Below are 21,468 nucleotides of genomic sequence, written 5' to 3'. Positions count from 1 at the left end.
GATAGGTTTTGAAATTACATAGATGAGTAAAACACAGTCCCTTCACAACCCTACAGTCTAGTGAGAAAGACAAAGAAATAAACAGATAATTGTAACAGAATATGGAGAGATGTATGCTAACAAATATGTACAGGTCATGGAAACATTTTAGCTGGAAGAAGGGAGTTCCAGAATGCATTTTGGATAGACCCAAGGTGGCCATGGGATAGCTGCACTGGAGAGGGTGATACTGCAGGCAGGGAGACCATTCAGACGTCTAATGCAGGGATCTGTGAGATGAGGGTCTGCTCTAATGCAGCAGTAATGGGGGTAACGGTGGTGGGACAAATTGTTGAGATAATCCAGAGATGAAAGAGACAGCACTTGATGTCTGTCTAGACTGGGGAGTCTGGGAAAGGATATCCAGGTTTCTGACCCGGCAGCCTAGAGAGATGGTGTAGATACCCACAGAGTCAGAGAAGAAGAAGCAGGCTCATTGGTAGGGAGCTGGGGTATGGAGAAAGGGAAGGAGATGATGAGTTATTTTCTGGACATGCTGAACCACAAATAACTATGAGACACCCGAGGAGAGATGTCTAGTGGGGTCAGAAGACCCAAGTTGTAGCCCCACTCTGTCATTTAACCTGGGTGACCTTGTAAGTTCCTCGCCTCTCTGGAACTCAGCTCATCATGTATAAAATGAGGAGTCTTGGGACTTCCCCGGTGGTGCAGTGGCTAAGATTTCACGCTCCCAATGCAGGGGGCTGGAGTTCGATCCCTGGTCAGGGAACTAGATCCCACATGCATGCCACAACTAAGAGTTTGCATGCCACAACTAAGGAGCTGGTGAGCCGCAACTAAGGAGCCCTCGAGCTGCAACTAAGGAGCCCGCGAGCCACAACTAAGGAGCCCACCTGCCGCAACTAAGACCCAATGCAACCAAATAAATAAATAAATATTTTTTAAAAGATGTGTTTTAAAAAAAAAAATGAGGAGTCTGAACTTGACGGCTTCTGAGATTCCTTCTAGCTATAGCAGAAGGCTATATTTTAATTTTTCAACAGGATCCTGAGCTCCTCAGAGTGAGGCTCGTGTCTTGCACTCTTCTCAGTATCCAAGGCACCCAAACAGTGCCTTGGACACGATGAGCCCTCAACATTTGTCAAATTATCACTGTTAAAAGGGAGGTAGCCTTGTCACAATGTCAAGCTGTTCTGGAGGGGAAATCTTGCTTGATTCCCAGGTTCCTAAAAAGAAGAGATAAGAAATTCCCAAGCTCATGCCAGCAGTGCTGCCCTGAGACTCACCCCATGCAATCTCCAGTCAAATAACTGTGAAAGAAGCGGCTAAGAAAATGCTTTACTCTGTTTTCTTCTAGAGGACACCAATTGGGCCTGTTTATGTTGGCCGTGCAAACAGGGAGCATCCAAGGAATGTGTTTTGAGAATGTGGGTAAAGAGCTGCAATCCTTACTGTATAAGGAGAGGGGTTGTTGAAGTGAGGCTGAGAATTTTAAAAGCCCTACATCTGCAGAGACCTCTAAGGTAGTCCATGACTATGAAAATTAATAAGGTGAAAATTATACAACTCCCATCCACCCATGATGAAGAATGCAAAATTGCATCATTTCCCCCTAGGTCTTATTGCATTAGTTGTATCCTTTGAATACCCAGTATCTCCTGGAATCACTGTGCTGTCTCTAAAACAAAGATCTCCAGGAGCTATAGACTGCTCATGGGTGAAATTGTCTCTGAGGGTCCAGAGCACACAGTACTGTTCAACTCGAATTATAAATGGATTTGCTCACTAAAGAAGAACATTTCCACTTTTTATGACTGGTCAGGACTTCATCCAATAGTCATCTGAATAGCATTTTCAGCATTTGAATTTTTTCTTTTTTTATTTCTTTTCTTTCACCATTTGAATTTTTGATCAAAGACACTGATTTGTCAAGCTGTAATTAATATTGATTTTTTTAAAATGTCTATCATGTCTGGACATTGTTTAATACCTGCAGTTTCCGCATTTTTTCCTCAACTGCTATTTGATCCACAGGCTTATCAGAAAAACCGACAAATTCCTTGGAGATATAGTCCAATGCAGTATTTAGGTCTGTGATGCAAACCTGGTATGAGTCGTGTTCTTGAACATGACCTTCCAATTTTTGCACAGACTCCTAAAAATAAAACATTGACAATGCATGCATTAGGTCCCTGAATTATCCCACTCAGAAAATAATTAAATGGTTCATAAACATTTGTTTCATGAGGTTTCATCTTGAAAAAGGAATATGGCCATAAATCATCCAGAGTTCTTAAGTAAAGTTTTTAGTGTTGAGATTTTTGTTTCCCCCATGTTTCTTTGCCTTCACTTCACTTCCGAAACAATTTGTCAAAAGGTTTACAAAATGAAATGACTACAAATTATATCATCAAATCACAAACACCCATAACAAAGCAGTTCCCTTAATTATCCTTCTTACTACAACCAAGTACCCACTCTTGGAAATGAGATTATGTGAAATCAACCTAACCTCGGATTCCTTTCCTAAGACTCAAACTCCAAAATTGTGTGTTAGGAAAAAGTAATCCTAACTCAAGAGCAAAACCACCTTCAGGTTCTCTCCCTGGAATAAGAAAATAAGGTGACCGCACCTGATCAGAAAAGAACAGCAATTATTAAACTAAATAACTTACAGCCAAGTGGGTATAATCTTCACCCCTGCACAACTCCTACTATCTGTATAAGCAAGATTTCTTATCCAGGTAATCCTTATATTGAATCTGGCTTTCAGTGTGCAAAGAATTATAAACAATTCTCTTAAGAGAATAATATGCCTCATGACAAGATGACATTTTACCTCTTAATTCTTTTATTGCAGATCATGTGGAAAGACTCAAGGGAGAAACCTGATAAGGTTTATACAGAATAATGGATATAACTATTATAATAGATGATGGATGGATATGTGAATGGATAGACGGATGAATGCAAGCATGGATGAATGGGTGGATAGATGGATGCTGCATGGACAACTTTGACACTGTTACCTACATAAAGATGCCTAAACATACCTTAATCCTTCCAACCCCTTATGAGGGGAACTTTGATGAGAGGAAATAACACTATTATCAAATAATACACACTGGATTTCTCTAGCAAAACTGACCAAATTGATTGCTCCATCTTGAGTAGTTAGTATTTGTATCTAAAACTGATAAATTTTAAAAGCTTTTGATTTACCAAAAGAACAAAACAATGGTCCTATATACAAATATTACATAATTATGCATAATTAGGACAATCATCTAAAATTTTATTTTGACCATTTCACCTGTAGTTGTTGAAGAAGACTTTCATGTAGATGCTTTATTTCCAGCCACGGCTCTTCACTAAAGTTGGGATTTTTAGTGCACTCTAAGAGGTAATTTCCTTGAGATTTTAACTCCTCTAGTAAGGATGTCAAATCTTGTGCTTTCTGGAGGAATTTCTTATAAATTTTTAATTGAGCTTTCTTCTCCTGCAAACCATGTTGCACAGCAAAGCCCACTTCTTGTTTCTTTTTTAGTTCTGTGAGCATTAATCTCAGATCCTCTTTACTTTGCAAATACTTCTCGCCTTCTAGTAGAAGCTTTTCTTGATGGCTAAATTTAACAAAGTATTTTACAAATGAAATGATATATCAAAATCTTATAATACAACATGCATTATTATAAAAAGCATTAAAATAACACTACTGTACATTATTCCCAGGGACTTCTTTGGCATTATAACATTCTAAATAGCACTAAGTTTAGCTCAGAAATCAAGATTAAAATTAGTTGTGGTATTACTTTTAAAAAGTATTGTTTTTTTGTCACATAATTTGATCTGAGAACAAATATTTAATAATTTAGATTTCAAACTATTCCAGTTTTTATTGTTTAAATATAATTATAATATTCCATGTTTTTCTTTTTCATATAAGTAAAATAAACAAGCATTCAGTATATTGGCCAACTAACTAGTTTATGTTTTCTATAGCTTGAATTTGTTTTGATCTGTTTTTCTTAGAAAAATATAAAACTTACATTTCCACCAAATATTAAATGTGTCATTTAAGACATATGAATTAAGAATTTTCATCAGAATTATGCCCATTAAATTCAGACAACATTTATCAATGTTTATACATTTAAGAATCTCTTAGCATATATATTTAAAAGCATGAATTATCCTGCAGTAATACCAGGAAGATACTGAGGTTGTCTGGGGAAAGGGGGTTTTGGTACAGAAGGGGAGTGTTGAAGGTGGAATGAGGTAGACAATGTTAATTTGTTACCAAGGGCCCCATGGGTTGATGCACCAGCCAAAGTAAACACTGCCACTGAGTTATGACAGCATGTTTCATATCTGATGCAGAGGACTATTCTTCGCTTCTGCCTCAACACTGTGATTGCCCCTGATATTACTTACTTTCTCTCCAACAGATATATTATACCCACAACCAGAAGGCAGACAAAACATACTTGTTACGGCTTCACTGTGCAATGAAAAACCATGAAAGTGGTGAAGGCATGCCCTTTACCTTAGATACGTGTTGGCTAACTGGAGTGTGTTGTCCCACTGGCTCTTGATATCAGTAAGGGTCTTTGGAACCATCGGAGCCTTGCTGCTCTCAGCCTGACTCACGATGGTCTGTATTTTAGCATCCCCTTCAGGCTTTAGTAAAATGATTTCCTAAATCAAATAAAAAAGATCTTAAAATCTCATTCATACCACTCAGGGGTATTTCATATGATATGTTTTTATTTATAAACATTATTCAGAGATTCTAACTGCAGAGTAGATTTCAAAATTACCCTTTCATTTTTATATATTCCCCAAATACAAAGACATCCTTCACGTTGTATAGAACTGGTTCTCAGTAAGCATTTGTCACATTGATCTGGTTGCATTCCTACTCTTCTCTTGATTCTCAATTGCCCTCAAAGAAATTATATGCCAAAAAATCCCTGGCAAATCCTCCTTCCAATCTGTACCATTATTTATAAATAAAGAGTGAGGGTAACAACCTGAACAAGACACCTCTATACACCCAAGATTGGGTTTATGGCTTCCCATAGGAAAATGCAGAGTGCCTCAAGCCAACTACTGTTTCTCCACCACAGCGTAATTAATTCTCATTCCCTGCAATTTTTTTTTCCTCTTTTGCTCCAAACAATCAAGTTCCTCCCTTCTTGGAAACACTACTCCAGATTCACCTTCCCTGGAAAACCTTTCAGATATAATCCCAAATGATTGATTACTTCAGTATGTCAAACGAACCCTTACGGCTTGACCGCGTCATCCTCTGCACTCGGTATCTGATAAACTAAGAACCACACAACCCACTCACTATCTAATATTCTTTAGGAACCATACGTATCCACTCTGAAGACGAGTTCCTCTCCAGCCCTCACCTTGACATTGCCGATGCCTCTGATGTACTGACATACATTCTTTTAACATCCTAGCAAATTTCCACCTGCTGCAGCTCTAATTTATCGTTTTAATTTCATTTCTCCTGCACTCAGTGAAGATGGACAATGATTGGACATTGCTCTCACAAAGAGAGGATATACTTTCTCCCTTCTCTATGCATTACAATAATTTTAGATCCATCATAGCGCTTCTCTTTTGCAAGCTCAGTCATCTGAATTCCTTCAACCAATCTGCAGTGATCCTATTTTCCATTAAAAAACAAATCTTTGCAGTTTTCCTCAAACCTTTTCAAAATTAGAGTTCACTCTGACCTCCGAAATTTAGTTTCCACAGTTATACCTTTATTTTTTGGATTCTTTCCTCAAGGGGCATTTTGCCTTCAGATGAATTCAAAACCATCAGGGACTCTTTAATCCCTGTTATCCAACGAATTACATCATGTGCAAGATCATTAAAGCTCTGGTCCTTGGCAGGAGGTAACTTATCCTCTTCATCAATTTCACATAATTGTCCCAATAATGTCTGGTATCTATTGATCAAATGTGTTGATTCCGTTACTATTTCTTCTTCCTCAGTAATCCCATATTCCTTCACAGAGTTGTTCAACTGGGCCATAGATTCGAATTGTTCCCTGTAAATTCCAAATATCATTGAAAGTTTATAGGAGCCACGACACCACTTGAGAAACCATATTCCCCAGAAATACATTTCATGCAAGATCAGCTATACCTCTTTCTAGCTAGAGCTTGGCAAAATAGCTCAGTTTTCTCTCTTGTTCCTTCCATTTCTTTCCATTTCTCTTCTTGATTAGTAAACCACTTACTCAGGTTTCTGTGGTCATTCTGGAGTCTAAAACAATATCACACACATTGGAATATAAAATCAGCAAAAAGTGTTTATCTGAAGAGAAGGTTGGCACAAATCTTGTGAGCCAACCAGGTTTTTTACTACATTTTTTTGGTTTCTTTTTTGGTTTCTTTAGAGAAAATTTAATTTGTAACATTAAAATCTGAATAATAATAACATGTATTATAGTGGAATTCTAATGAGCCATATATATATATCATAAAGAACAGGAAACAAACAAACAAACAGAAAATATTTTTGGACTCTCCCCTGAACCTTGGCCATAATTTGAAGAACTCTCCAAACTTCTATATTCCTAGAGCCAAACTTGGGTTTGAAACTACATATTTTATTTTTGGAATTTGTGTGTATGTCTATCCCACTGCTAGCTGTACTGAGGCAGAGTACGTATGAAGATATCAATAGCAAACATGCTATTAGACATCACCTTTATTTCCTACCTCAGTAGCTGTTGCAAGCACTCATCAAGCTCCTTTGCTCGTGCCTGGCATATGGACTCCATTTTTTCTAATTCAATTTCTTGACTTACGATCCAACTGTTAAGCTTCTTAACAGGTGCTTTGGGCAGATGATTTTTCACATGATTCAGTACAGTTCCCACCTGCTGTATTTCACTGCCTCTTCCTTCAAGAGTCAAGAAATCCTTAAGAAAGACAAAAAGTCAATTATATCCTATGGGCAAGTCTCAGTATGGTCCCTGCCACCCCAGTGACACTTTCCCAAGATGGTACATAGACATGCCATCTTCATAACATCCTACATAAAAGAAGTTGCTATGGAGAGGTGGCTAAGTGCAATAGCAAATGATCAAAAGACAATTTATGTTGGTTCTAGAATGTGTGTGTACATTTGTATTTGCATCTGACTTTCTGGGAATCATATCAAGCAAAATGATGCCACCATGTGGGTCAGTGGGAGTTAGACCGGGAAAGCCACATTTTCCTATCCTGGCTCTGCTCAGCTTCTCCTAAATACTTGCTCCTTTCTGGCAATCAATATGTAAAACTAAACAGCCTATTCTCTATTTAACTTTGTCCAAATCAGAATTTTATTTCAATGTTTGTGTTTCAAGGTTTGAGCATCAATTGTTGAGACCCATGCAATGGGCAAAGTTTAAAAAAAAAGTTGGAACTATAATTTAAAAGCAGAGAAGAAAGGTGATTTTGTCAATAAAGAATAGTATCATCAAAGCAAGGAATTAAACTGGGAACATTTAATGCCACTGATAAGTCTGAGAGCATAACTTATCACCAAAGCCTAAAGTACTTGATAATCTACCATAAAGTGATCAAGAATTAAAGGTGCCATACGCATTTGAAATGCCCACATTATTGCCTCTTATTTCAGACTATCTTCCCCTCCACTCCCATCAGCAGTGTATTAAAGTTCAACTACAATTTCTAAAAGAAATATGGCTGGGAAAAAACTTTTTAAAAAGTCAAGCAATCTCTTATAGAAAGTAAAGGGGTTTCAAAGTCCAAATTAGGTAAAGCCTTTTTTTTTCATCAAATATGATTTTAACACAACTGAATTCACCAGCAAACAGTAAGTTAAACAGCATCTTAGAATAGGTATGAAAACAGAACCTTTTTAAGTCACTTACACCCTTACCCAGTAAACACAGAGTGTTAAAAATACTGGGCTGGCCAAAAAGTTAGTTCTGGTTTTCCGTCGATGTTACGGAAAATGCCGAACGAACTTTTTGGCCAACCCAGTATTTGGGGAAAGGCCAGGTTTTTTGGAAATATTATCTCTATATAGGGAAATTACTAAGTCAAAATAATTATTGTCCTATCTACTTATATATAGTTCTATCTCCAGCATTTTAATTTTGATAAATTTTGATTGAAATTTAAACGTGTCTTCTTACAGAAAGTTTTTGTAGTTTTTGTTCCACACTCTTTTTTGTTTCTGATGGTTCAAAACACTCCTTAAGGTTCATTTTAACGTTGCCAAACCAGTCATTAAAGTTCTTGCACTGATCTGCAGGAAAAAAAACAAAAGAAGCTATATTCATTCAAGGAAGACGTCACAAACCTTGTTAAAGTAAAATATTTTGAAACTTGCTTCCCATGTCGTGGGTACGAGTCACTGTAAAGTGATAATAAACTAAAACCTAATTTTGAGGGTTAATGGAGCCGACGCGATAATTGTGGCATATTTTCTACACCAAACCTCCTCTCCAAGCATACAGGACACCCAAAGACACCTGCAGGGCCAGCCCGCTCACAGGCATGTCCCCAGACTCTGACCACAGGGAGAAGGTCAAACACTAGGACCCTCGTGACTCTCCTTCATGAGAAAAAGATCTGGTACTTGAACAAAAGAGACGTTATTTACGATAAGCATAGATCAGTTGAGTGTTTGCTCCTAAAAGATTTATCTGAATATTATTTCCTTAAATACAGTGTGTGCAACCATCTCTAAGTGAAGCTTAGATTAACTAGCCTTTGTGCTCATGGTACTTATTCATACCTCAAGATTCCCAGAGGCGCAGTAAGAGAAACATTGCACTCACCATTCAGTAACTTAGAGAAGTGATCTTGCAAAACACTTTTTTTGGTATTAAATAAATCACTGACACTTTCGTATTGCTTTTTTAATTCAGAGAGTTCAGGAGTCAGACAACCTATTTGATTCTCAAGTAATATCATACTGTGTTTCTGCTGTAGAATTTGCTGTTGAATCTCCTAAATATATAAACAAACAAACAACACTGAAGTCTTAAAAATGGGCTCAATCTACACAAAACATATTAGGTATCCATTGTTTCTATAAAAATCTAGATGATTTTTTATTGGGTAGACCTGCTTTCTCTTAGCTAGTAAATGTATAATGCAATGCAATTTAACATCAAATAATGACTGTCCACAAAGCAATTCAAAGGTGAAACAGTTAAATATACACAAATTGTTTTTCTGAGTTTTTCCCCCAGACTTTCATTTTTTTATACTAACTATTTTTATAATAATTATTAACCTCAAGAGGACAAGACCATCAGAAACAAGTGTGAAAATAAATCTGAACCACAGAAGAGAAGTAGCTGGGAAGTACCTCTAGTTTAGTAAAGATCTCCAAGCTGTCAGAAGGAGACAGGGCATTTAAGAGGGACTCAGTCATTCCAATCTGGGTCTTAGCCTGGTGGAGATCCTCCCTTAACTCAGCTGTGCTGCCACAGAGTGCACTGCAGTTGGATTCTCCTGTTAAACGCATTTTCACATGTTCTATCTTGTTCAAAATAGAGGACTCCATGACCTGAAATCATGAAACATATGACGTACTGTAATGGACTTGATTTAACTAGATTATAAGACAATTGCACTGCTGAAGAATGAGTTGAAACTTTGTTTCATTTCAAGGTGAAATAACTTCTCTCTTTCTGATTCTTCCTTGTTCTACATCACTGATACAATTCAAATATTGCCTTTAAAAAAAACAGTAACGTGAAAAAACCTGAAATTGACATTCTTATTTTTTTCTAAGAGACTAAGTGAATCTTCCCCTTAAAACAAGTTTTATTTAGCATACCAGTTGAGGTGTTATCTCATGGTGCTTATTGGAAAACATATTAAAACATATAGAAAAAAAATTAAATAGCCAGCATTTATTAAGTGTGTATTACGTACACAACATCATGGTAAGCACTTTATATACAAAATACAGGCTTAAGAAGGGTAAGTAACTTGCCCAAGATCACAAAGTTGTCTGACAGCAGAGCCAGGCCCTCCCCCAGAAAGTCTGACTCCAGAGCTTATATTCAGGCACTTTGCACTTTGATTTAAATAAAAGTCTAACAAATCTCTTCACACGATAAAAAATCACACTTGGGGCAATCTCCCTGTTACTCCATCTAGCAACTAATAAACTTGGAATCTCTTGAGCCATATTCTCCTTCCTATGCCCAAGACACTTATGAGGAAACCCTTGTTACTTCACATGGAAGCAAGGTAACATCTCCCCCTCTGCACAAGAGGCCTGTGAAATAAATGAAATGAGAATAAGAGAATGCAAAAAATTATTCATTCTAAAATGGGACAAATATGATAAACTATGCTGGCTATTAAAAATTTGGTTGGACATGACTAAAGATGAATCAAATAATGATCCTAATTTTATTTTAGGTTTAAGTTTTAGAATTCTGGTTTATGAGCATTACTTTAGAGGATATAGAGCATCTTTAATTGCAACTTTAAAATAAAAATTTTCTTACCTGTAATTCAAGAGGTATTTCACTGCTTTGAAGCAGGAACTGTATCTTAGCCACTCTTTTAGAAAATTCTGAAGGTTTTTGTTCATGGACTTGCAACTCTTCCTAAAACACACAATGTTAATGGAAAATATCTTTTTATTTTATACCTTATTTTCTGGTACCCCTGATTGCTATTGAAAATATATAGAAACTGAAAGAGCCTTTGAATTTCCCCTAATCACTTGATTTTTGATACAGTCCTGGGAGTTGCAAAACTAAGTGTCTTCATGGGTCAGGCATATGTTATAACTGAGTGAAACACTAGCAATAAAACGAGAGGGGCCAGGCCTGTGCCACAGCAGAATGCAGTGCCTGCCTAAAGGCATGACATCTCATAGCTCTGTACATATAAACATACACATAAACATATAAAGCCAACACACACACACACACACACACACACACATCATGTTGGCAGAATTTGGCCCACACGGTAGCCGTTATAATCCTTAACTTCAAATTTTTAAATAACCTGTACCTCAAGACAAATTTTTTTTTAACTTTTAATTTATTTTTATTTATTTATTTTTGGCTGTGTTGGGTCTTCATTTCTGTGCGAGGGCTTTCTCTAGTTGCGGCAAGCGGGGGCCACTCTTCATCGCGGTGCGCAGGCCTCTCACTATCGCGGCCTCTCCCGTGGCGGAGCACAGGCTCCAGACGCGCAGGCTCAGTAGTTGTGGCTCACGGGCCCAGTTGCTCCGCGGCATGTGGGATCTTCCCAGACCAGGGCTTGAACCTGTGTCCCCTGCATTAGCAGGCAGATTCTCAACCACTGCGCCACCAGGGAAGCCCCTCAAGACAAATTTAAGGGATACTTAGTGATAATTCATTTCACTTAGAAAATCAAAATCTTACTTCACAACTGTCATAATATACCCAGGAAACTCATAAATCTCCACACATTTTGCAAGTCTTTTTCCAAAAGTATAAAAATGGATATGTGGGGCTTCCCTGGTGGCGCAGTGGTTAAGAATCCACCTGCCAATGCAGGGGACACGGGTTCGAGCACTGGTCTGGAAAGATCCCACATGCCACAGAGCAACTAAGCCCATGAGCCACAACTGCTGAGCCTGTGCTCTAGAGCCCGCGAGCCACAACTACTGAGCTCGCGTGCCACAACTACTGAAGCCCGCGCGCCTAGACCCCGTGCTCCGCAACAAGAGAATCCACCGCAATGAGAAGCCCGTGCACCACAACGAAGAGTAGCCCCCACTCGCCGCAACTACAGAAAGCCCACGCGCAGCAACGAAGACCCAACAGAGCCAAAAATAAATAAATAAATAAATAAATTATATAGCACAGGGAACTCTTCTCAATTCTCTGTAATGACCTATACGGGAATAGAATCTAAAAAAAGTGGATATATGTATATGTATAAAAAAAAATGGATATGTGAATTTAAAAGTGAATAAAGTGACCAAAATTAGAGAAAAAAAAATGAGACTTGAGACATTAGACGTGGCATACTGCAAAGCCATCATGCATGCATGCATACATTTTTATATTACATTGAACCACATATAACTGCCAGACTTAACTGTTTTTTGACATACAAAGATTGTAATTTTATATGGTCCAAACTAATAATATGCAAACAACCAGCAATAGAAAGAATTCTTTTTAGAGTTAAAAGAGATAACTTTAAAAATATTTTTAAATTATTTTTTTCTTTTCCATTATGGTTTATTACAGGATACAGAATATAGTTCCCTGTGCTATACAATACGACCTTGTTGTTTATCCATTCTATATATAACAATTTATATCTGCTAGTCCCAAACTCCCAATCCATCCCTCCCCCGCCACCTCTCCCTCTTGGCAACCACAAGTCTGTTCTCTATGTTTGTGAGTCTGTTTCTGTTTTGTAGTTAAGTTCATTTGTGTCATATCTTAGATTCCACATATCAGTGATATCACATGGTATTTGTCTTTCTCTTTCTGACTTACTTCACTTAGTATGACTATCTCTAGGTCCATCCATGTAGCTGCAAATGGTATTATTTCATTACAAGAGATGAGTTTAATTCTTTCTAAATGGCAAAACCTGATATCACTGTTTTAAAAAACTAGCCTCTTTTGAAGCTCTATAAAGATTTTGATATTCAGCATTGTGTTTTTTCCTAATTTTTCTACTTTACTTGAAGTATAGTTGATTTACAGTGTTGTGTTAGTTTCAGGTATACAGCACAGATTAATAATACCTGCTAACATCTTCCTGGATACCACAAAGAAAACGATGGAATTCAGGTCTCACTCAAGGAATAATGAAAGAAATAAAAGATTTCTTTGTGATTTCTCTACCCCTCTTCAAGAAAGCAGACTTGATATTAAAATGTCAACTATCTACAAAAAGAACAAATATTTTATTTCTGTTTAATTAACCTTCAGCTTTTCTCTTTCCTCTTCAGTCAGTTGATGTAATTCCATTTTTTGAAGGATCTTTTCAGTCCACTCATCAATCCCATTTTTTAAGTTAAAAAGCTTGTCCCATAAAGCTAGAGCTCGACCAAGATTTTCATAGTAGTCTTCTGTCTTCTCATTTATCTACCATAATTAAAAAATAAAAGTAACACATTTAGTGGTGAAAAAGCATAAGAACCATTGTTTCAGTCAAACACAACTTTAAAATAAAATTTTAGATTATCTTTACTTGCCAAATAATTTGCTTTATTCATCAACAAAAAATCTGCTTTAACATACCGTGTAGTTCTTTCTTCTACAAAAAAAAAAACTTAGCTGGTTTGCTGCAGTTTATATGCAGTTGAAAGCAATAGTTTTCCTCTTCTCTAAACCACAATAATAAAAGATGCTTTTAAAAACCCAGAGCAGGGACTTCCCTGGTGGTGCAGTGGTTAAGAATCTGCCTGCCAATGCAGGGGACACAGGTTCGATCCCTGGTCCGGGAAGATCCCACATGCAGGGGAGCAACTAAGCCCGTGCGCCACAACTACTAAGCCTGCGCTCTAGAGCCTGCGAGCCACAACTACTGAGCCTGCGTGCCACAACTACTGAAGCCTGCATGCCCTAGAACCTGCATGCTGCAACTACTGAGCCCACACGCTACAACTACTGAAGCCTGCGTGCCTAGAGCCCACACTCTGCAACAAGAGAAGCCACTGCAATGAGAAGTGGATTCTCATTGTGCAGTGCCCACACTGCAATGAAGAGTAGCCCCCGTTCGCCGCAACTAGAGAAAGGCTGCGCACAGCAACAAAGACCCAATGCAGACAAAAAAAAAAAAAAAAAAATTTTAAATATCAAAAACCCAGATCAAAATATAGCACAAATTCTTAATTTATAATTCATAAAAATATCATTACTATTCAACCAAAAATTATTTTAAAAATATTAAATAAATGTAATGTTGAACATCAACTGGCTGCATGGATGGATAATATATTAACTAGTTTATTTCAAATAAGTTGAGTATACACTTGTATATCTAAAAGAGTATAGACTCATTTGTTAGTACAATAGTACCTAACTCTGGGCATAAAGCTAAATCCCAAGTCATAAACTTTATATTATTTGAACATTTTTTGTAATGAGCACTTTTGAATTTTGTAATTAGATAAAAACATTAAAGATACAATAGAAAAGATCAATTTAATTGCTATTAAATAGAATTTCTAGTCGATTAAATTATCACTTACGTCAAGCCATCTATCCACAATAATATTAGCCTCTTTCTCAAAAGGAGGCTCTTCAAAGTTTCTCATTTTATTTAGATGAAATTGTAGATTTTTGCAGATCTGGTTAATCTTGTCTACAACTTCTAAATGTTCATTAAATTCTTCTTTAACAACTTCAATCTGTAAAAATGATATGAAACATGTTTTGATATACTGATACAGACAAATAAGACTTATTGTCCCACTTTCTCAATGAAAAGGTTTTAGAAGCCTAACCATCTGGTTTATTAACAATCCTACACCCAAATTCCTTGTCCCACTCTGCATGATGAAATATTTATAATGATCTAAAACCATCTTTCTAGTGCATGTGAAATAATATTCTACCAAAAAAAAGCACCTCTGTTCAATCGTATAAAAAAATGACAGTTCCTAGACTCCTCAAATAGGAATCATATTTGTCATTTTGAAGAACCTAAGTGCTCATCTGAATAAAAGACAGAACTCTAAAACATCTTTAATATGACTTCTAGTTTAATCTTTCATGATTCTAACTCCCATGTCATTTCTAACATGGAAGGTGAAACACTATTTTACCAAAAGGCCAATGATCTTAAACTACAAAATAAAATTTGAGTGTCGAGTAATGCAATCTTAATGTTTCCACTCAATTTACCTATCTTATACAAGCATTTTTAATGATTATATAAAATTTGAAAATAGTGATTTCTCATAAATAAAAAACTAAAAATTATACACCCACAGGGGACTTCCATTTCTGGGAATATGCAGTAGACATAATTTTTCCATTAAGCACAACTAAAAACCCTGGACATCATATACAAAACAGACTTAAGAAGACTGAAAAGTGAGGAGTTCAAGGAGGGAGAATGGCTGGGGGCATCAGCTCCTGAAGACAGCCTGGTGGTGAGCTCCCTGAATTTGCTTTTTCCCTTGGATATCCCAGACTTTGTGCTGGAGAAGTCAGAAGCTGGTAAGATCCACAGACACAGACCAGGAAAAGCCTGCTGTCTTCAGCCCAAGAACGAGGAATAGGACAACCTAACAAGACAGAAAACTTTTAGGAAATAATCACTCACTGGAGCAAAATACCATAGGAAACACTGTGGCCCAACGCCCACCTGTGCCAGCAAAGGTCAAGTGTAGAGCCTAGACAGCCACCACCATCTCCAGGCTGTAACAGGAGCCCCACTCTCCCCCAACCAGGGAAAAGAAGGCCGAGTAGAGCTGGGACTTTCATTTCTGCTGGGCAGTAACAAGCGCACACACTCACACACACACACACACACACACACGCATCCGTGATGTCAGGGGAGGCTACCTAGGGAGCTGTAAGGAGGAGCCAGGGAGGTGTCAGTAGGGACCTTGTGGGGAAGCAGAATGCCCACCCCCAACCAGCAATAACAAGGAGCCCTCTGTCTCAGGTGTCCTTATTTGCAGACAACATGATTATCTATGTCAGAGAGCCCAAGGAATCTACAAAAACACCCCTAGAACTGATACGTTGGTTCAGAAAGGTCACAGGATACAAGATAAACATAAAAATCGATTTCACTTCTCCATATTAACAATGAATACATGGACACAAATTTTTAATATTATACCATTCACAATTACTCAAAAAATCGAATACTTAAGTGTAAATCTAACAAAACATGCACAGGAACTATACGCTGAAAACTATAAAATACTGATTAAAGAAATCAAAGAAGATCTAAATAAATGCAGAGACATACTAAGTTCATGGATCAGAAGACAACATAGTAATGATGTACAGGTTTAATGCAATTATTATCAAACCCAGCAATACTTTTGTAGATATAGACAGGATTATTCTAAAATTTATATGGAATAACAAAGGAACTTTAATAGCTAAAATATTTGAAAAAAGAAGAATAAAGTGGGAAGAATCAGTCTACTTGATTTTAAAACATCATATAGGTACAGTAATAAAGATTACATCAACTGGCAGAGGGACAGACACACAGATCAATAGATCAAAGTGAACCCAGACAAATACACCCAACTGAGTTCTGACAAAGATGAAAAAGCAGTTCAAAGGAGGAATGGGAGCCTTCTCAACTTATGGTGTTGGAGCAACTGGACATTTATAGACAAAAACGTAAACCTTGATCCAAGTCTCACACCTTATACAAAAACTAATTCTAAATGGATGACGGACTTAAATTTAAACCATAACACTATAAAACTTTGAGAAAAAAAATAGGAGAAGATCTACAGGATCTTGTGCTAGGCAAAGAGTTCTTAGACTTTGACACCAAAAGCACAATCCATGAAAGGAAAAATTGATACACTGGATTTTACCAAAATTTAAATCTTTTGCTCTGCAAAAGACCCATTAAGGAGATGAAAAAACAAGCTACAGTTTGGGAGAAAATATTTGCAAACCACATATCTGACAAATGACTACTGTGTAGAATATATTAAAAACTCACAAAACTTGACAGTAAAAAAAACCAAACAATCTATTTAGAAAATGAGCAAAAGATATGAAGAGATATTTCAGCAAAGATGACATACAGATGGCAAATAAGCACAAGAAAAGATGGTCAATACCATTAGCAATTAGGAAAATGCCAATGAAAACCACAAAGTGATACCACTATATATCTGTGAGAATGACTAAAATAAAAAGTAGAAGCAACATCTAATGCTGGCAAGGATGTGCAGAAACTGGATCACTCATACATTACTGGTGAGAATGTAAAATGGTACAGCCACTCTGGAAAACAGTTTGAAAGTTTCTTTAAAAATGAAATACACAATTAACATACAACCCACCAACTATACTCCAGGGCAAGTAACCCTGAGAAATAAAAACTTATGTTCACAAAAAAGCCTATACAAAAGTTTATAGCAACTTTATGCATAATAGCCAAAAACTAGAAACTACCCAGATGTTCTTCAGAGGTGACAGTTAAACAAGCTGTGGTACATCCATACCATGGAATCCTACTCAGCAAGAAAAGGGAACAAACTATTGATGCATGCAAGAATCTGAACGAATCTCCAGAGAATTATGCTGAGTGAAAATAACCAATCCCAAAAGGTTACATACTGTATGATTTCATTTATATAAGATTTTCGAAATGACAAAATTATAGAAATGGAGAACATATTAGCGGTTGTGAGGGGGTGGAAGCAAGAGGGAAGTGGTAGGGCTATCCGATGACAGAACCAGGGATAGTCTGGTGATGGAAATGTTCCTCCTCTTGACTGTATGATTGTCTGTAACCTGACTGCAATATTGCACTACAGTTTTACAAGATATTTCCATTGGGGAAACTTAGTAAAGGGTACATAGGATCTCTCTGTATTATGTCTTATAACTGCATATGTATCTACAATTATCTCAAATTTAAAAGTTTAATTTAAAAAATTAAAATTACTTAAATGTTTTAAATGGAAAAAAATAAATACCTGGGGCAGTTTCTGTCTCCTGACTGGAAGCTCACTGATACACTGGCAGAGCTGAGATGCAGACTCAGGTGTTTTTTTTCTCCCAGCTCAGGACATTTTGCACAGGGCATAATAAATGCTTGTTCAATTAAATGGAAAAAATATATATGTATGTGTGTGTGTGTGTAACCTAATTTTTATTACATTCAAAGAACTTTGTTGTTACATTGACACAAGCTACCAGTGGGTGAAGAGAAAAGAAAGAGAAGGAGAGGATACTTTTAGCATTGATAGGAACTGCAGGCTTTGTCCTACAATGAATGGAAGGGGTAAAATAAAGGAAACTAGATTCCCCCCCCTGACATTTCCCAAACTTTAATAGTCCCCTGACATTCTAGCTTTCTAGTCTTACTTTTGCACTTCTGCCTTTGATTAAAGAGAGTGGAAATTTGGCACCATATCCTAGATAAACATCCAGGTTTCTATGGTTTTGAAGGACGAAAGTTCTCAGTGGTATCATACTTCAGCCACTGGTGCAAAGCATCATGACAGTACATACGCCAGAAACTGATTGTTTCTGAAGACAGTACCTAAGTCATCACAAAATTAACTGAGAGTTATGTTAACAATTGGTACTAAAATTTGCTTTTTTCAGACAGTTAAAAAAAGCATATGAGAAAATAATTAAACACAAGTGTACTTCTGTATCTTCCATACAAAATGATATATTATTTCAGCAAATATACAAAGATACCACACTAGATACAAGATTCTCAATATAATAATAAAAGCCTGGGCATTTATACATTTCTTAAAGGTAATTACAGTTGTTTTGTTAATTTTTAAAATATTTTTGTGAGTAAACCTTTACATTTGAGAAAGGGGTACAGACAATGCAAAGTTAGTCATTTTTTACTTCTATAATATACATGTTTCAAATATGTCTTCAGGGAAGGCAATATTATGATGATTGGAACATGACTTTGTAGTCAGATAGACCTGAGCTTAAATAATGATTCTGTCACTTGTTAGCCATATAATCTTGGGAAAGTTATTTAACCTCTATCCTTACTTTGTTTCTTTGTTTACAGAGAAAGTTGCTAATCTGTCCAGCCAAGCCAGGGGTGATGATTCCACCCCAGTGGACCTGGAAGGCAGAACATCAAGCCAGAGAGGGTTATTCTCAAGCCTTAAGGTTTAATGTTGTTTGCCTTGTTAGGTTTCGGACTTCCTTGGGACCCAATACTTCTTTCTTCTTTCCTATTTCTCTCTTTTGGAGTGGATATATCTATCCTATACCTGTCCCACCACTGTATTTTGAAAGCATATAATTTGTTTGGTTTCATGGGTTCACAGCTGTAGAGTGTAAAAAAATGAATCAACAGAAACCTAAATTAAACAGAGTTGGGAGACCAGATGGGGTGGCAGAGCCCAATAGGAAGAAGAAAGGCTCCTTTATTGGCAAGGCCTCAGCCAATGAAAAGCCACGGACTCTGTTTACTACAGCCTGTCCAACGTCCTTTTCCCCTCTATAAAAGCATCCTTCTCTCCTTGCTGTGCGGGGACTTGCACATGGCTCCCATGGGTACAGACCCTGAAATGCAATTCTCTGTTGATCCCAAATAAATCCCTCTTTGCTGGTGAAATATCTGTCAGTCTATTTGTTTTAGGTAAACAAGAGGAATTTCCCTCAGGATGAAGTGCACCTTGAGTTTCACTCATATCTAATTTAGATGATATTTAGATGAGACTTTGGACTAAGCTGGAGCGAGTTAAGACTTTTAGGGCTGATGGGAAGGAATGAATATACTTTGCCTGTGAGAAGGACATGTTTTGAGGGGTCAAAGGCAGAATGTTATAAACTGTGAGAACTGTCTTCAGAACTGTATGAAATAAATTTGTGTTGTTTATAAGCCCCCCAGTCTATGGTATTCTTTCATAGCAGCCCAGATGGAAAAAGACAACAACCATAGAGGAAATAATCATAGCAGAGGGGTCAAGACCTGGATCTAGATTCCCATCAGGGAGACTCACCCAGGAGAGGGGCCGAGTGCCTGAAGGTGATAGAAGTTTTATTAGTCAAATAAATAACCTGTCCAGAAAGTGCAGTTTACCATTAATGGGTTGATTAAGTCCTAGGTACTCTGCAGACACTTTACAGATGTTACCTCACCTAATCAGGAAAGGAACAGCTCTGCTGGTAACAGGATCCCACTTAGTGGGACAAAGGCAGGACTCCAGGAGTGAGGAGGATTGGCACAAACCAAGAACAGCTGCAAGTCAAGAGGGATTCACTATCTGGTCAGTTTGAAAGGCAACGACCCAGGATCTGTGAGTATCTAAGGCAGAGACCTGGATCCTGAAACAAGAGTGCAAGCTGGGAAAATGGTATCAGGGGCACAGTAGAAAAGTAGCTATGTGAACCAGGCCACAAGGCTGAGGGGATTTTGTAAAGCTGATCGTGTTGGATACTCTGAGAACCAAAGCTCCTTAATCCATTTGGATGAGGGACACGATCCTCCTAGATCCCAAGACTGCCAAACCCAGAAGCTGCCTCTGCTGGATGGAACCAGACAGGTTGCATCTAAGAGATTCCGACTGCCAGCCTGCTCCTAGCATGGTGGTCTCCCTCGATTAAATCTGATGGGAAACCAGTTACACAGTCACATATTGTACAACTGGTGTCCAAGCAGAGCTCTTTCTGATCGGTCAGTTCCAAGAAACTGCGTCTGAGAAAGGAGGCCGCAGGCAGGGGCTACTCCTCATCTGTGGCACTGATGTGACTCTGAGTGTCACTTCAGCCTCAGGGATAAGAGTTCTAGACAAAGACTAAATTGTCTGTAAGAATCTGGCCTACAGGCATACCTCGGGGACATTGCAGGTTTGGGTCCAGACCATGGCAGTAACGGGAGTATCGCATTAAAGCAAGTCACATGAATTTTTTGGTTTCCCAGATATATATAAAAGTTATGGGGGCTTCCCTGGTGGCGCAGTGGTTGAGAGTCTGCCTGCCAATGCAGGGGACACGGGTTCGAGCCCTGGTCTGGGAAGATCCCACATGCCGCGGAGCAACTAGGCCCGTGAGCCACAATAACTGAGCCTGCGCGTCTGGAGCCTGTGCTCCGCAACAGGAGAGGCCGCGATAGTGAGAGGCCTGCGCACCGTGATGAAGAGTGGCCCCCACTTGCCGCAACTAGAGAAAGCCCTCGCACAGAAACGAAGACCCAACACAGCCAAAAATAAATAAATAAATAAATTTAAAAAAAAAAAAAAAAAAAAAAAAAAAAAAAAATAAAAGTTATGTTTACATTATACTGTAGTCCATTAAGTGTGCAGTAGCATTATGTCTTAAAAAATGTACATACCTTAATTTAAAAATACTTATTTGCTAAAAACACTAATCATCATCTGAGCCTTTAAGCAAGTCATAATCTTTTTGGTGGTGGAGGGTTTGAAATACTGCAAGAATTCCCCAAATGTGACATAGAGACGCAAAGTGAGAAAATGCTGTTGGAAAAATGGTACCGACAGACTTGCTCTACAAAGGGTTGCCACAAACCTTTCCATTTGTAAAAGACACAATAAAGCAAAGTGTGATAAGGTAGGGTATGTGTGTATATAAGTCTCACTGATGCTGCGCTCAGCCACTGGGAACTTTAATAAAATTGCTTTCTAACAACCAGGTGTATCAAGTAGATGATATTTCACCAATGCCTCTGATATTTTGACAGCACTTTAGCATAGAGTACTCATAAAACCAAGAGGAAAAGCAACTTTCTAGTGTACAGTAATACAGTGTAGTGTATCCTTTTCTAACTATTCCATTCTTCTGCCACT

At 37.7% G+C, this 21,468-nt stretch overlaps 1 protein-coding gene across 7 annotated transcripts in view; it reads right to left on the bottom strand.

Annotated features, from left to right (window-relative positions):
* Positions 1-21,468, bottom strand: part of SYNE2 (spectrin repeat containing nuclear envelope protein 2) — a 313,385-nt gene that overhangs the window by 155,520 nt on the left and 136,397 nt on the right. For all 7 annotated transcript variants that reach the window (XM_036839615.1, XM_036839636.1, XM_036839653.1 and 4 more), the window contains 12 exons: positions 14,212-14,370; positions 12,941-13,102; positions 10,520-10,621; positions 9,364-9,564; positions 8,828-8,999; positions 8,180-8,292; positions 6,750-6,952; positions 6,172-6,291; positions 5,782-6,073; positions 4,547-4,698; positions 3,314-3,623; positions 1,991-2,155 (listed from right to left, as the gene is read on the bottom strand). In XM_036839615.1, coding sequence (XP_036695510.1) covers positions 1,991-2,155; positions 3,314-3,623; positions 4,547-4,698; positions 5,782-6,073; positions 6,172-6,291; positions 6,750-6,952; positions 8,180-8,292; positions 8,828-8,999; positions 9,364-9,564; positions 10,520-10,621; positions 12,941-13,102; positions 14,212-14,370 — 2,151 coding nt within the window. The remainder of the gene's footprint in view (positions 1-1,990; positions 2,156-3,313; positions 3,624-4,546; positions 4,699-5,781; positions 6,074-6,171; positions 6,292-6,749; positions 6,953-8,179; positions 8,293-8,827; positions 9,000-9,363; positions 9,565-10,519; positions 10,622-12,940; positions 13,103-14,211; positions 14,371-21,468) is intronic.

Source organism: Balaenoptera musculus, chromosome 2 (assembly GCF_009873245.2).
Source record: "Balaenoptera musculus isolate JJ_BM4_2016_0621 chromosome 2, mBalMus1.pri.v3, whole genome shotgun sequence".
In the NCBI taxonomy this organism is placed as follows: domain Eukaryota; kingdom Metazoa; phylum Chordata; class Mammalia; order Artiodactyla; family Balaenopteridae; genus Balaenoptera; species Balaenoptera musculus.
The sequence above is the reverse complement of the archived record's forward strand: the minus strand, read 5'-3'. Positions and strand labels throughout refer to the sequence as shown.